The 15,652-nt window shown below is 37.7% G+C and overlaps 1 protein-coding gene across 2 annotated transcripts in view; it reads right to left on the minus strand.

Moving 5' to 3' along the window:
- Positions 1-15,652, minus strand: part of slc12a1 (solute carrier family 12 member 1) — an 83,939-nt gene that overhangs the window by 22,210 nt on the left and 46,077 nt on the right. For both annotated transcript variants that reach the window (XM_052042361.1, XM_052042362.1), the window contains exons 16-18: positions 13,043-13,154; positions 10,162-10,302; positions 7,547-7,653 (exon numbers count right to left, since the gene is read on the minus strand). In XM_052042361.1, coding sequence (XP_051898321.1) covers positions 7,547-7,653; positions 10,162-10,302; positions 13,043-13,154 — 360 coding nt within the window. The remainder of the gene's footprint in view (positions 1-7,546; positions 7,654-10,161; positions 10,303-13,042; positions 13,155-15,652) is intronic.

Genomic DNA, 15,652 nt, shown 5'->3' on the forward strand with positions numbered 1-15,652 from the left:
AAGTCAGGGAAACTACAGATACAGAGACCATAACACTTATTTCTGTTATAGTTCCTCAAATCACTTCCTTCAGACTGCTCCACCATCACATTTCTGAACGGTCCATGAACACTACCTCATTATTCCCTTTTTTTGCACTATTTTTGTCATTTATAGTAATTTTATGTCTTTGCACTGTACTGTTGCTGCAAAACAACATATTTCATGTCATACGGGTCAGTGATAATGATGCTGATTCTAGTTCCTGGTATGTCTGGATCTGTTCCACCCCAGTTCAACAGACCTATATAAGTGGACAGCGCAGCACTGATGTTAAGGTTCTTCAGTTAGTATCAAGCTGGCAACTGTGTTATGAGGACTGTGCCAGAGCTACTCAATAAAGGGAATTCAAGCATAGCAGGCAGAGGCTAGAATTAAAAATTTAAAAAGGAGTAGCCACCAACAGTCCAGCCCACTGTCTTCCACTCAGTAAGAAAGAGAATTAACTTTCAATTTTTTCCTCATGTTCAATATCTTTTCAATGTGCAATAATGGATATTTTTTGGGAGTTGGTGATATTCTTTCCCAGGTCCCCCATTCTTCCATATAGCAAGTCAATTCTTATGCTATTGCAGGAAGATCAGCAAAGCTATATGAGAAGAGCACCTACTCAGAAATACCCCAGCCAAAAGAATGTAGTCAGACTCATTCACAAGCAAAGCCATCATCATGTTATAAACATGCTGCAGAGTGGCTTACAGCCAGCACTACCAAGGGTTATAGATCACCAAGACTCATCTCTGGTCCTTGTGAGTGCAGACATTGGTAAGATTAGACAAGCAGTGATGTGCTGTTACTCAAACATGTGAGTGACATCTTGTTTGAATAAACCAAGTGAACTACTTCAAAATTTTCCTCAGAGCTGAAGATTTTTTTCTGGAGGACAGATTTGTCTTGTCCAGATTGTCAATGATAAGAGGCTACAGCTCAACATGGTGAACAATTTAAAGATGAAATGTAATTTGATTGCTGCCATGAAAGTGGATATTCACATCCAAGAATCTATGTTGACGGCCAGCAAAGTAAACATTGCAGATACCTTTGAACATATTCCATTCTCGTTAAGAAAGTACATCGTACCCACTTTCTTATAACCAATAATTAAAGACCAGCTGCTCACTGATTAAGCTTCTCTAAAAGCAAAAAATTGTACATGTCGGAAATCTAAAATAAAAGCAGAAAATGCTGGAGATACTCAAAGTCGAGCAGCATCTGTGGGGAGAAAACAGCGTTTCAGGCTGATGACCCTTCATCACATATTCCCTATATTAGATGCTTTGCAGGCGACTGATTTTGTTTTGATATCTGAACTGCAGGAAATGTTTTCTGCAAGTCTAAGAAAACAACAGAGGAGAGGAGCTTTAAAATGTGAATATTTTAAGCAAGATACCAAGGAAAGGATCTTCTCTCACTCTGCCAGATAACTACAATTGTGTCTGTTCATCCCTGTATTTCATAACGAGTTGTATTAAAAGGATCCTGATTATACTTCAGCAGGGCTTGGCTGCAGTGGGTACTTAAATCATTCAGCAGATAACAAATGCCTCCAGCAAAATGTCTCCTTTCCTAATGTTACCATCTGTCCAGTTACGTTCCAGGAGTTCCTGTATCCGACAGGAAAACTTTCCTGAGGGATCAGAAGGACCACTATGAAGCTGCCGCTGATGACTTGCGACAAGAATGCTAGCCTCCACGTCGTCTACAGGGCCCAGCCTATAGCAGGCAAGACATCAGAGACACTGTCCAGCCCAGTCCTATCATCTGGGCCAGAGTCCAAATCCAGGTTCATATTCAACTCTAGGCTTGGACACTGCACAAGTGGGCAGAAGTCTGTCATGACATAAAATACAAAACTTATGGACACTGGTCTGTTACTGTGCAACAGCAACTGTACTGGTGGGCACGTGTATAATCACAGTGTAAACATAAGGACAGTACTGATGAGCACAAGTCTGTTGCTGGCACTAAGTGCAATATCAAAGAGCTCTTTAAAAGAGCTGTTGCAGGCACAATGGGCTGCAAGGTTCCATAATTTGCAGCTCCAGCCCTGGCCTGGCCTCCCACCCAAGTTTCACTTGTTTTTAATCAGGCATACATGAGTGAACTTGAGATAAAGCTTGACCTGTTAGAGGTTAAGGAGGAAATAAATGCAGCTTTCTGACTTAGGGCAGTGGGAAACATTTGCCCTCTAGAGGAAATAATAACTACCTATTTTGGGGCATAAAAAAAAACAATTCCCTAACATATTCCCTGGGCATTGCATAGTTTCTCTCTCAATATAATAGCACACAAGGACTGCAAGGTTTTCAAAACATTGCAGAAACACGTAACTGGCAAATCTTATGCATTTTTTTTCTTTTACCTATCATTGTTTCATACAATATATACTTTTAACTTTTGTCCCACTAAGTCGGTGTTTGTCATAAAGCTGACTTTTGGGGAGATTTACCATAATATGATAGAATTTTACACTGAATTTAAGTGATATAATTCAATTCAAAACAAGAATCTTGCATCTGAACTACGAAGGTATGTGGGGGCAATTCAGCCCTGGTTGATTGGGAAACTGGAAAGAATTACTGTACAAGGAATAAGGAATTACTGTAAAGAGACAACTTTTGGCATTTAAAGAAATAACACTTGATATGCAAAAAAATCCTAAAAGCACAAAAAAAACAGGAAGGATGGTTGGTTGGTCTGTGGCTAACAGAAGAAACTAAAGTTTGTATTAAATCAAAAGAGGCACATAAAATTGCAAGAGGCATGAAGATTGGAAGTATTTTAGGTCAGTGGAGGACCGCAACATAAAGGAAAGATAAAATGAGAATAGACTGGTGAGAAACAGAAATGGACAATAGTTTCTATACATATGTGAAAAGGAAAACACTCAGAAAGGCCAATGTCTGACCCTTAGAGACAGGAGAATTTATAATGGAGAATAAAGAAACAGTGGAGAAATTAACTACAGTTTTGAAAGAAGTGGCTTATAGAGATAATAGATGTATTAGTTATCTTCAAAAATTCTAGAGATCCTGGACTGGTTCCTACAGATTGGAAGGTAGCAAATATGAGACTACTATTTAAGAGAGAGAAAACAGAACTACTGACCTGTTGGCATAACATCAGTATAATGAAGAATGCTGATATTTATTTAAAAACATAATAGACCACCTGGAAAATAACAAGATTGAACTCATGAAAGGGAAATCACGTTTAATTAATCTATGGAGTCCTTTGAAGATGTGACTAGTAGAATAGCTACATAAGGTGTACTTCAATTTTCAGGTCTCACATGGAACTGACGGCAACATACTGGAAAGGACTGAAAATTGGTTACTGGACAAAAAGCGAGAGTGGGAATAAATGGATCTTTCTCGCATTGGCAGACTGTGAATGTGGATACAATAGTGGTCAGTGCATGGGCTCCAACTATTTGGGGAACCATATATTATATTTCCAAATTTGCTGATGATACAAGACTGGGTGGAATTGAGAGTCAGAAGGGGGATGCAAACAGGCTTCAAGGGGGATATAGACAAATCAGACATGGCAGATGGAACATAATGTGGAAGAATCTGAGATCATCCGCTTCTATGCACCAAACAGGAAAATGTTTTTTTTAAAAATAGTGAAGGATGGGATATGATGTTCAAAGGAACCTACACATCCTTGTACACAAGTTACTGAAAGCTAATATGCCAGTGCATCAAGCAATTAGGAAGACACATGGTATTTCAGCTTTTATTACAAGAGAATTTGAGCACATGAATAAAGATCTCTTACTACAATTATATATGGCCTTGGTGAGACTGCACCCAGAGTACCTCTACTAAGGATGGACAGCAAGTGCAAGAGAATGGCATGGCCATTTCTATGAGCCTACCACATACTATCCTGTCCGCAGAAGACATTGTCAATCCTTCTTTGCTTGGTCTAAATCATAGAACTCCCTACCCAACAGCCTTAGTACCTTCATCAGTGGTGGAAGAAAGTGGCTCACTCTGACTTTACAAGTAATAAATGCTGGTCATACCAGGGGCACTGGATAGCAAAAGCCTCTGATGAAATAGGTGCAAACAATTGTGATTAATATTGTTGATTTCATTACTGGAGGGATGGAAGTGGTAGGTTTGGCATTACATTCCAGCAGTAAGGGACAGATTGTGGTTGTGGTTTGTGGACTGTTTTGGTCTCCTTATCTTAAGGATATATTGGAGTGCAATGAAGATTCAGCACACTATATTCCTGGGATGGTAGGTTTGCTTTGTAAGGAGAAATCAAGTAGGACAAACACCAAGACCTTCCTTGCCCAACAGTGAGAGGGGCTCTCCCCATCAGATCCTTCCTGCATGGTTGGAGTCTTACTCTCAATGCACGCTGCCCTCGTGACAGCTGTGGTGTAGATGAGATGACTCTGTCTCTTTGTGGACTGCGCTTTTGCCAAGAAAATCTGGAAAAAGAATGCAAGGGTCCTTGTCGAGTTTGTACCAAGTAACTGCATAACAGAGGACTCACTGATCTATGAACCGTTTGCAGGGATGCAGTTGATGATCTTCCAGCAGTGTGAAACTTGTTAGTCTTCCAGTGCAATGAGATGTCCGTAAGTAAATGCTGCTGACTAGCACAAGCCAGGCTGCAGGACTATGTGCTAAGGGATGGACTGAAGCCACTGCAAAGGCTTTGTGGGGAAGGACCACAGTTTCCTGCCACCACTGAATATAGAGGGGCTGGGTCCTGTGTAACAGCCTCTCAAGCACTTCATGGGTGCATTGTTTAAACAGGAAATACAAGTGGCTTTAATGCATTATCAAATCAATACATTCTATTCATAATGCAATGAATGTGAAGAGATATAGCGCTTTTTACCCTTTTAATGAATAAACTTTATTTTTGAAAAAGATCGTGTAGGCCAGGCCCCTATTCTCTAGAATTTAGCTTTTCTTTTTACAACACCAACAGGGTGGATGCAGTAAGGATGTTTCCCCTGGCTCAGGAGTCATGTTAAAATAAAGAGTAGGTTATTTAGCACTGAGATGAAGAGAAATTTCTTCAAAGGGAATTCTCTAGCTTGGGAAGTAGAAGGGCTCAGTCGTGGAGTTCATTCAAAAGAGAAACAGATTTTTCAATTTTAAAGGAATCAAGGAGCGTACAGGAGACTGGCATTGCGGAGAGGCCATGATCTTGATGAATGTCAGAGCAGGCTCAAGAGACTAGGTGGCCTACTCTTAAAGATTAGGCAGGATTCCAGACCAAATATGCCCACCTCTATCACCTACTAACCACATTGTTTTAACAGGCTTCTAAGCCCATCAGTTTTCCGGCTGTTGGATGGTAAAACCTGTTGAGAAAATTTAAAAAGATATCCTGCAAGTGTATACCTCTCTAGATTCAGCCCAACCACCTTCACAGGCCCAAGATCAGTTGGTAAGATTGGGAGAAAATGTTCAGTGTTGTTTTTAAATAAATGCATTTATTCACAGTTTGTGGATTTTACTAGCAAGGCCAACATTTATAGTGCATCCTTAACTCTTGAGCTGTCACTATGTACTTCATTCTGGAAACTAAATTCAAAACAGCAAAACACAGGTTGGGTCTCTTAGAAGATTCTCACAGAGAGAGAAAAAAAACCAAAGAAAAATAGGAGTTGTAGGCAATTCAGCCCTCCATGCCTATTCTGCCTATCCATATGATCACAGTTTATTTCAATACCACATTCCCACTCTCTTCCCATAACCCTTGATGGATTGTGTGCCTAGGAATCATTTCTTAAATATACTCAACCACAGCCTCTACTGCCTTCAGTCATAAAAAATTCTATAGGTTCATCATTCTCTTTCTCCTTATACTATCTCAGCCGTAGGTGTCTTACCCTGTATATTGAGACCGTGATCCCTAGTTGTAGACCCTCTGCCAGGGAAAGCATCGCCCCTGCAGCCAACCTATCCAGCCCCATCAGAAGTTTTTAATATTTCCACAAGATCTCCTCTCCTATTCAACTCTGGTGAAGAAAGACCAGGTTGACCTAATCTCTTCTCATACAACAGTCCCACCATTCCAGGAATCAGTCTGGTGAACCTTTGTAACACTCTGCCTTTGGGAAATATATCCTCTCTTTGGTAAGGAAACCAAAACAATATTCAGTACTCCAGCTGTGGTCTCACCAACTGTGGCAAGATATCCTTGTGCCTGTACTCAAAATTCTTGCAATGAAGGCCAACATACCATTTGCCTTCCTAAATGCTTGCTACACCTGCATAGCTGCATTCAATAAATGGTGTACAGGGATACTCAGTTGCTTTCATATGTTAATATTTCTATCACCATATAAATGAAACCCTGTTTTGTTTTCCTTCCAAAGTGGATAATTTCATTTTTACCGATATAAGTGTATCTGCCAGGTACTTCCCCATGCACTCAACTAAATCACCTTGAAGCCTTTTCTGTATTCTCCTCACAACCCACAATCTCACCCAGCTGCATATTGTTGGCAAATTTACAAATGTTAAGTTTTGTTTCTTTAGTCAAATTAACAGATTCAGTGGAAACTTATTAAAAAAAAACAGTGGTATTTCTACAAAATTACGGTAAATAATAAGGAAAATATGAGAATTCAATTGAAAAGGCATTGGGACCTTTAACATCAATGCTATTTAATTTTCAACTTTTACGTTTAGTCTTATGGGAGAAAACCCATGGGGGGGGGGGTGGAGGAAATCACAAGCCTAAACAAAGATCATTAAATATTTCTTTTATGAATATTTAACTCAAGGAAAAACCCAACAAATTAAAAAAAAATCTGAAGCTATTTAGAGTCCACAATTGTTACTTTAATTGATCTCACCAAAAGCCCACTTAATCCCTAGAAGATGGCACTTTTATATTACAAAGGCACATTTACATTCCAGATCGAGCTAAGTACCTGTCGCTATGATGGTATGATATAGAAACTGTGCATTATGAACAGCTATAACAGCTTGTTATGAAACAATGCCTTGTGTGGACAGCTATTGATGACCTGAGTTTTCCAAAGACGATCAGTGTGATAACTGTTATCAGTACACTGTTGCTTGTACAACCCAACAAGAAACAAAACCCATGACACTTGCTGCATTCTCAGTGGCATCAAAGATGATCCAGACCCCTTTATAACAATCTGACCCTTGCACAAATTTCATTCCTGGCTGAAAATCTGGTACAGAGTTGCATGTAGGAAACAAAGACAAATGCTGTAGACAAAAGGCAATATGTAACAAATGTGATGCATCTTCAGACTGGATTGGCAGAAAACAATGAGAAAATATTTTCTTGAGAGGAAGAAAATGGTAACAACTGAAGAACAGTGGAAATTGAAGAAAACCAAATTTAACAGAGCTCCAAAGACATTTTGCTGCAAAGTAATTTTTTCTTGACTCACATTATACCGAAGCATTACTGAATGCTTAATAAAGTCACTAGTTCCAGAATCTACAGAATACTAACTTTAATCAATATATCAAAAACTACTTACTGCAAAATGCCAACGTAATTGTCAACATCCCGAAAATTAATAGTATGCCAGTCTCTCTTGTATCCAATCACGAGCGTATTTGGCTTCATTCGACCCAGTCCAGAAGCCTAGTGAAATACAAGTTAAGCTATATCCTATTAAACATTATTAGTAGTGTAAACTTTCAGATTTCACCCAGACATCTTATTTCCTTCAGTTTCACTGACCATTTTCCCATTACATTACACAAGGAAACGAGTATTATGTTAAAAAAAGATGAGACTGGTGATAAATAACATTGTGGATCATACACAAGTTATTACACGATGTATTCATTGTGTCTTCATTTTTTATTTATATTTCATTTAAAATAATTTGTGGACGAAATATTTCTTGCTGCACTGACAAAATTAAATGCATGCTTACTTATTTGTCTTTAATCCTGTACATTGTGTACTTTCTGAAAGTTACATTATCTTCAGCACATCCTATTTTACTATTCAGTAACCAAATGTACTGACAATAATAGGGATTAACTAGATAAACAAATCATTTAACTGAAGCACTGCAAACTGATCAAGCCACAAGATTCAAGATTCCAGGGGAATACTGAGCAACAGTATTCATAGCACAAGTTTTGGTTCATAAAGATTCACAGATTACTTCAAAGAGTCTGAAAACACGGTACTTTTGCTGATGCACAGCAGAAAATATTCACGTTAGAACTATTTCCCTAACTCTGGATGAAGGATCATGTATTAAAAGAAACAAGAAGGTAATCTTAGAAAAAGATGTGAACTCCCCTGTAAAAATGAGAAAGCAGCTACAACTGGCATAATTTCCATAGTATAGAGATCTCATGTTTACAGTTGGAGACAACAAGAGATTTTGCAGATGCTGAAATCTGGAGCAATACACAAAAAGTGCTGGAGGAACTCAGCAGGTCAGGCAGCATCTACGGAGGGAAATAGACAGTCGACGTTTCAGGTCAAGATTCTTCATCAGGACTCAATCCAATTGATCCTGATGAAGAATCTTGACCTGAAACGTCGACTGTCTATTTCCCTCCATAGATGCTGCCTGACCTGCTGAGTTCCTCCAGCACTTTGGTTATTGCTCATGTTTACAGTCAATGATTTGCAATTGACAGTGGGAATCAGACCTTTGTATTCATAAAGCATGGAATCTTTAGAAACATCTACTTCTATAGAAATGAGTCCAAGCATTAGCCACTAAATCACTCCTTCTAAGATATTTGCAAGGCTGATTCTGTAAATCTGGGGAATTCTGGGAGGTGATCTAATACCCAACAATCAATGAGGTTCAAAGACCAGAATCTCTTGCCACATAATTGGTGTTTTTCATAAATGGTTTGAAATTGAAAGTTAGCAGACTTTGAAATCTTAGTGGAAGCAACACTCAATGTGACTGGCTAGCACAAGAAAGTAAATTAACAAAGCAAACAGAATGTTAAATTACACTGCTGATACAAATTAGACGCAGTCACAATTAACCTGTACACTTACTTTGGATGTGAATCACTAAATTACCATGATGATATAAATAAACAAGGAATTTGGCATACAAGTATGAGATCTTACTGCAATATCACTTATGGTGAGACTGGAGTACACTGTAAAGTTTAGGTCTCTTAACCAAGGATAAATACTGTATATTTGCCTAGAGTGATGCAATAAAACTCCACTATGTTCATTCCTGGAAATGAGAGGGTTTCTTCTAATGAAAGATCAAGTAGGATGTGCCTATAGCCTCTGGAATTTAGGAGAATAAATTTTGTTTCAATGAGACTGGCTGTTAAGTGGCTTTTGAGTACATGCTGAAAGTCTATTATCCTGGACCTGCCAATTAAAACTTAAACAGTATATTTAAAATTTGCAATCTAAAGTGCAGGCATTGAGAATTCAGCACTATGATCAACAGGTTTTAGGACACAGGAAATAAAGAATTAAAGGAATTAGTTTGGAGGTGGAAGATCAGTCCTGACATTCCTGAATGGAGGGGCAGCCACATTGACAATTAAATTATCCTAATTGCTGTGCTGTTATTAACAAAAAACACATGCAAAATGTTGTGCATTAACTAAAATTAAAACAATGTTCTGATTTATAGGAAGTGGGACATGGAATGTGCCAACATATGTAGTGATTCATACAAATTATACTGGTTCATTTAAATATAGATTGGATGGGAGAAAGACAGGAGGTTGCTGTGAGCATAACCACCTGAATAGACCTGTTGGACAGAAGAGCCCATGTGTGAAGTTTAATGCAATTCCTGATTCTGCATTCAACAGCTATCCCAGGGGAGTCCCTTCACATTAACACCAGTATAACTATCCAATTAAAAGCAGTCAAAAAAATGTCACCAGCTTCCTTTGTTGTAAATGCCTGTTTGGAAGAATATTGTTAGCATTTAGAACATTTATCAGCAGTTATAAATGCTACAGCTGTGTTACATATAAAAATCTTTTCTAATTAACTGATACGTATCTACTCAATTTAAAAGGAGCACATCTTTCAAAAGCAAACCTGCTGTTATAAGACTTGATCAGTAGATTTAGTACCTCTGCACTATGTTTGGTAATGGATTTGCTAATACAGATCTAGAGCAATCACCTGCAATAAGCACTTTACTCCATCTCGCAAATTGTCTCCAGCCACTGCTGCATAGAAGGCTTTTTTCTTGTTCTTTGTTAACCATTGCTGGTATTTATCCATATTCATATTGATTTCACTGACCGATTGTTTCCGTGAACCCTAAGCACAATATTATAATGATAACACGGATAAGTTCAATCCTATTATTTTGAGTGCATTTCTTTAAAAAATATTTTCAGATGTTTAAAATGTTTCATAAAATATACTGAAGCTTTCCATGAATATTTACTATATGCAAGTTAATTCCAGGGCAACATCTAACTTACCATTTTCCTTCATTTCCTCTTTCCACTACCCACTCACAACTGCATAATAACTGCAGTGCTCCATCTAGCGTTCTAATGAATGCCACTGACCTGAAATGTCAACTCATTTTCTTTCCCACTGATGCTGCTCAATTTGATGAGTGATCCCAACATTCTCTGCTTTTGCCCCATCGAGTGGCTGAACATAAGTAAATTAAGCCCTGAGCATCAGAGTTCAGAGAACATTAATGCAATTAGTTCACCCTGTGACTTTCAGAAAAGTCAGTCTCACTTGATATCCTTCAGGAATGGAACTTGAACCAATTTTTCACCATACCCATCAAGGAATGTTAATAAAAACTGCCATAGCCCAATAACACAAAAACAGGGAATAAACTGTTGATGTACAAAGTTAAGCCATACTTGTCTTACTAATGTCATCTGTAAACATTAACACACCTTTGTCGTGTACAGATGTTTCAATATTTGACAATCGTGTTGGAAGTGCAAAAGCTAAACCTGATGTTACCTTACCTATGTGGAAATATGAAAAAATCCTGAACTAGCCAATTTTTCAGGCTCAACAAAATTTATAATCACAGAATTAAAACTGCATCATTCCTAAATCCAGTCCTGAGGAAGGGTCTCGATCCGAAACATCGACTGTCTCTTTCCCTCCATAGATGCTGCCTGACCCGTTGAGTTCCTCCAGCTTTTTGTGTGTTGCACTAACTGCATGCACAGATTTTAAATTATGCAAAAAAATTCTATTCTGAACAAAATTTAATCTTTGTATAAAATAGTTAACTAAAACTTGAAGAAAATTGGAAAGGACAATCACAACACGACAGGTCAAACATTAGAGTCCATGTTTTGTCCATTTGCAGCTAACTTCCTCCTTTCAGATTCTGCTGGATACAAAACAATCTGGGCTAAGCTCTACTTATTTAACACTATAATGAAACTCAGAAACTGAGACAAAGAACCCAAAATGAAGATTAAAAAACTGCAAAGGAAATCTAAATGAAAGCAGAAAATGCTGAAAACCTCAGCACTTCAAGCAGATTCTATGGAAAAAGAGTTAACATTTCAGGTCTGAGACCCTTTGAATGTACCATACAAGTAGTGACAGGCAAAGGGAAATGATTTATCAACTAAGGCATATGGAAGTGGAACTTGCACTTTTAATAAATGCAAAATGTCTATATGATCAAATATTCTTCCCATCTCATTCAATCTCACATACAAAATCTTTAGCTGCGTGTTCTATTTTAAGAAATCTGTAAATAACTTCATCTTCACCATGATCATCAAAACCTCTTAAAAAAAAACAAACTTTTAGTCAATCTTCTTCTCCAAACTAAACATCCATCTGAGTTGTTACATTCATTAAATTTGCATGCTAGTCACCACAGTACAGCAAAGATATTACTGTATGAGAGTGCAAGGAAGATTCATGAGGAAGTTGCTAGGAATGGAAAATTTTAGCTATGGTGAAAGAATGGATAAGTTGGGTTGGTTTTCTCTGGAAAAGAGACAGGTGAGGTGTATAAAATTAAATGACCTAGTTATAGGAAAGTAGAGGGATCAAGAAGAAAGCAAAGATTAAAAGTAATTGGTAGAAGAATCAGAAAGGAGACAAGGAACAAACTGATATGGATGCTGGGGCCAAGAGGGTGGCAGAAATTTTAAGTACTTGGATGTCTACTTGAAGAGCCATAATCTGAAAATGGAACTAGGCGCTCGAAGGTGTGATTAGGCGGTTGCGGTTCATTCATTTTTCTGCTGATGCAGGCACAATGGGTTGGATGGCCTCCTCGTGTCCTAAGTTTTCAATGTTTCTATGATTTGTGATCTATTAGCAGTCAAAGAAAAAGAGAATGGTTAATAAGCCTAGGAGACTGAGGTAGGTTCTGCAAGTATCAGCACACAGATTTCTAAAGGTAGAAGGACAGCTGTTCATTACAGCATCCAAGGTACCCAATGTGCAAGGCTTTGAATCAAAAAACTTGGTACCAATGGATCAATTCTATCTGTATTAATCACGGTCACCTCCACCTCCTGAAATTTGGGAATGACTAGCAGTTTAAAAAAAAAGTACAGGAATCTTCATCATTTAAGAGTTCTAATAAACATGATTTTGCCATCTTTAAACATGAAGTAGGATACTGGAAACCATTTGAAAGTTGACACGGGGTACACACTCAAATCTCATCTTTGGATAATGACCTGGACTGCCCCTGCTGGAGGGTCCACAAACTCCACTGGAACCGGCCATCATCCCATTCTATATTCTTGTCTGGTGCCACAACCAGAAGTCAACTCACACTACATTCTCCAGCACCTAGCCCAAAGCACTAGTGCTCATTTTGAATGAGTGTTAGTTTTAGAAGTTACAGTCACAGTCCCACTCCCAAGAGTTCTGTATCATGACATGTTACAATAAACTTTAGCACACAGCATTTGAACAAGACAATGAGCTCAAGGGGAAATTAGACATTTCTTAAAAACTGCTGTCATTATATTAACATTTAACACATTTCTATATTTTAAAGATCATATGTAAAGCAAGAGAAATCAGTAAACATAATTACCATAAACACTTGACTACAGATGCACAGACTGAAATTCTTTGTGAAAGAAAGTGTTAAATCCAACAAAGCTGGTCTGGACATAGGTGATCCTGTCAATACAATGCACTGTGGCCTATGTGGAGTGGGATGGAGTGGGGGGTGGGGGTGGTGGAGGAAAGAGGAAAAAAAAGAGTAAAAGTTTAATAAAGTTATCTGCTGGATTTTAAAAGTGATTTTTTAAAAATATGAATAATTTGTAGAACAAACAGATGCTGTAATGGGAAGCTGATATTAAGATCTTTGGATACATTAAGCAAGAGGGCCAATTTCTTCATCCATAATCTCTGTGATCATCTACAGTAACAAACTGGCATTCATACAAAGAACAAAGCTTCCAATAAATTTGGCAGTCAGTCAAGCTCAAATTTCACGTGCATTGCTCTTGTTCATCTTTAGAACGCAGTGGCTCCATTAACACTAGTTAAAAGTATCACACCATAACTTTCTTGGTCTCAACTTTGCAGCATTGCATTTCCTCAGCAGACCTGACTGACTGTTACTGCACTGACTGGCAATTCATTTTATTTTGTTCTGACTGGTAATTCAGCCTCACCTACCACAAACAGTTTTTTAAAAAAAAATCAGAGGGAATGGATAGCCCATCAACTCATTTTTCCTTTAAATTAACTTCTATACATTTTCCTCAGAAGTGTAATTGCTTATATCCTCAGATCAAATGCAATAATCACAATGCAGATGGAATTAGCTTATCATATTGGCAATGTGATGCATTACAAAGTATATTATTAATCTTAGTTTGCAAGGTGCATATAGTCATTAGCCTCCCTTCAAAGATAAAGCTAACATTATTGATAAATCACTAATATGTTCAGTGGGAATGATTTTTTTTTGCAAGTGAAACTTAGATTTTTATTAATGGTGAAATACAATGAGCAGTTGGGAGGCACCCCAGGACCTGAGAAAATCTAACTACCAGAATCTGTTATTAATTATTTTCTTCTTATACAATAAAAAGAAAATAGTTAATGCAGTGGGCTTAACATCCGTATCCCACTACATAGAACTGAAAAGAATAGGGTTTGAGTCTCTGCAGGATGACCTTCCTGTTCTAACCATCAGAGACCATGTCTGCATAGACAGGCATTAAAAGGGTCTGCGGCAACTGGAGCAAAGCAAAAGGTAGCTTAAGAGAAATCAGGCTATAGGAATGTTTGGACCTTTCTACATCCTGCTGCTTCATTTATCCCCAGCCCCTGCTCCATTTCCCAACTCTGCAGCTACCCACTAATAATGACCCACATTGTTCTGGATACACACACAAATTATTTCTCTGCTTTGCAGACTTATACCCTTGTATTGACCAATATGTAAAATTTGCCTCCCATATAATAGACAAAGTGATGCTTTTAGCAGGGACCCACCTGGAATATTTAATTAATTCTGAATCAGGAAATTGAGCTGAAAACACCAGAGAAACAGCAGTAGAAATGTTGCTCAAATATACTTTTGCAATTAATCCAAAGATTGAGGGAAATTCCACTAGTGGATTTTTAGGTGTATTCCTAAGTCAAACCAATACTATACTGTGTTATTTACAAAAGACAGCCTGTTTCAAAAGATTTTGCAACTTGATAATCTGTCTTGTATGGTCTAAAAACTGACTGGTATAGTATGGTTCTCTTAAGTGTTTGCACTTTGCTAGTTCTCTGTATTGCTCAACCTGCAAATAAATCTTTTAGTTTGCTTTGTTTCTAGTCTGTTACTAGAGTATTTAACAGTTGCCAAACCAGGCTTGATGGGAATAATTCTTTTTTGAATTTGATCACTAATGTGCTGGACTATAATTAACAGCATCTCTATGTCTTACAGCTGGTACTACCCTGTCCATGTGTGCAAGGACAGAACTCAACTGAAAGTAGACTGCCTGCTCATTGAAGTTGTCAGTATTGCCATTAACACAAACGAAAACCATTAGAGAAAGGCAAAACCATACACAGGAATGCTCTTTTTCCCTTAATTAAAACACCCTCTCAGTTAGAAATACTAAAAAAAATGCAGAACTATTAGGAATCTGGGAATTACATAAGTTGATAAGCTGCTCAGTGCAGTACTTTGCATAATGTCTAGAACCTCAAATGCTGTTATGTCCCTCGTAGTCAAGAAAACAGCTGTTTTGATAGAAAAATAGTAACTGGACTTAAAACACAATATGTTTATCAAGATAGACAAGGGACTGGATACCATTCCCCCACCAGTTTTAAAGACTCACATTTCTAATCATACTAGTAATTATACAGCATCTCCTTGCATTTAAAAACAGCAATACATCAACTTAAATCATCTTAAATGAATAACTCAGGAATATTAATGTCTGCTTCACATGTCACTAACGCTGGCTGAATGAGTTTTTATGATTTTGCTACTTCATTAAGTTCTCAGCTTTTTAACCTTCATTTTTCTCCAAACATGTTTACAATTTTTTTTAAATCAATTTACTTGACAATTAAATGTTATCTGCAAATCATTTACCAATAGTTGTAATCCATCATGTCACAGAAAATCTGAAGTGATTTTTCAGACCTTAAATTTTTGTTGCATATAGTAAAACTC

Source organism: Pristis pectinata, chromosome 32 (genome assembly GCF_009764475.1).
Source record: "Pristis pectinata isolate sPriPec2 chromosome 32, sPriPec2.1.pri, whole genome shotgun sequence".
NCBI lineage: Eukaryota > Metazoa > Chordata > Chondrichthyes > Rhinopristiformes > Pristidae > Pristis > Pristis pectinata.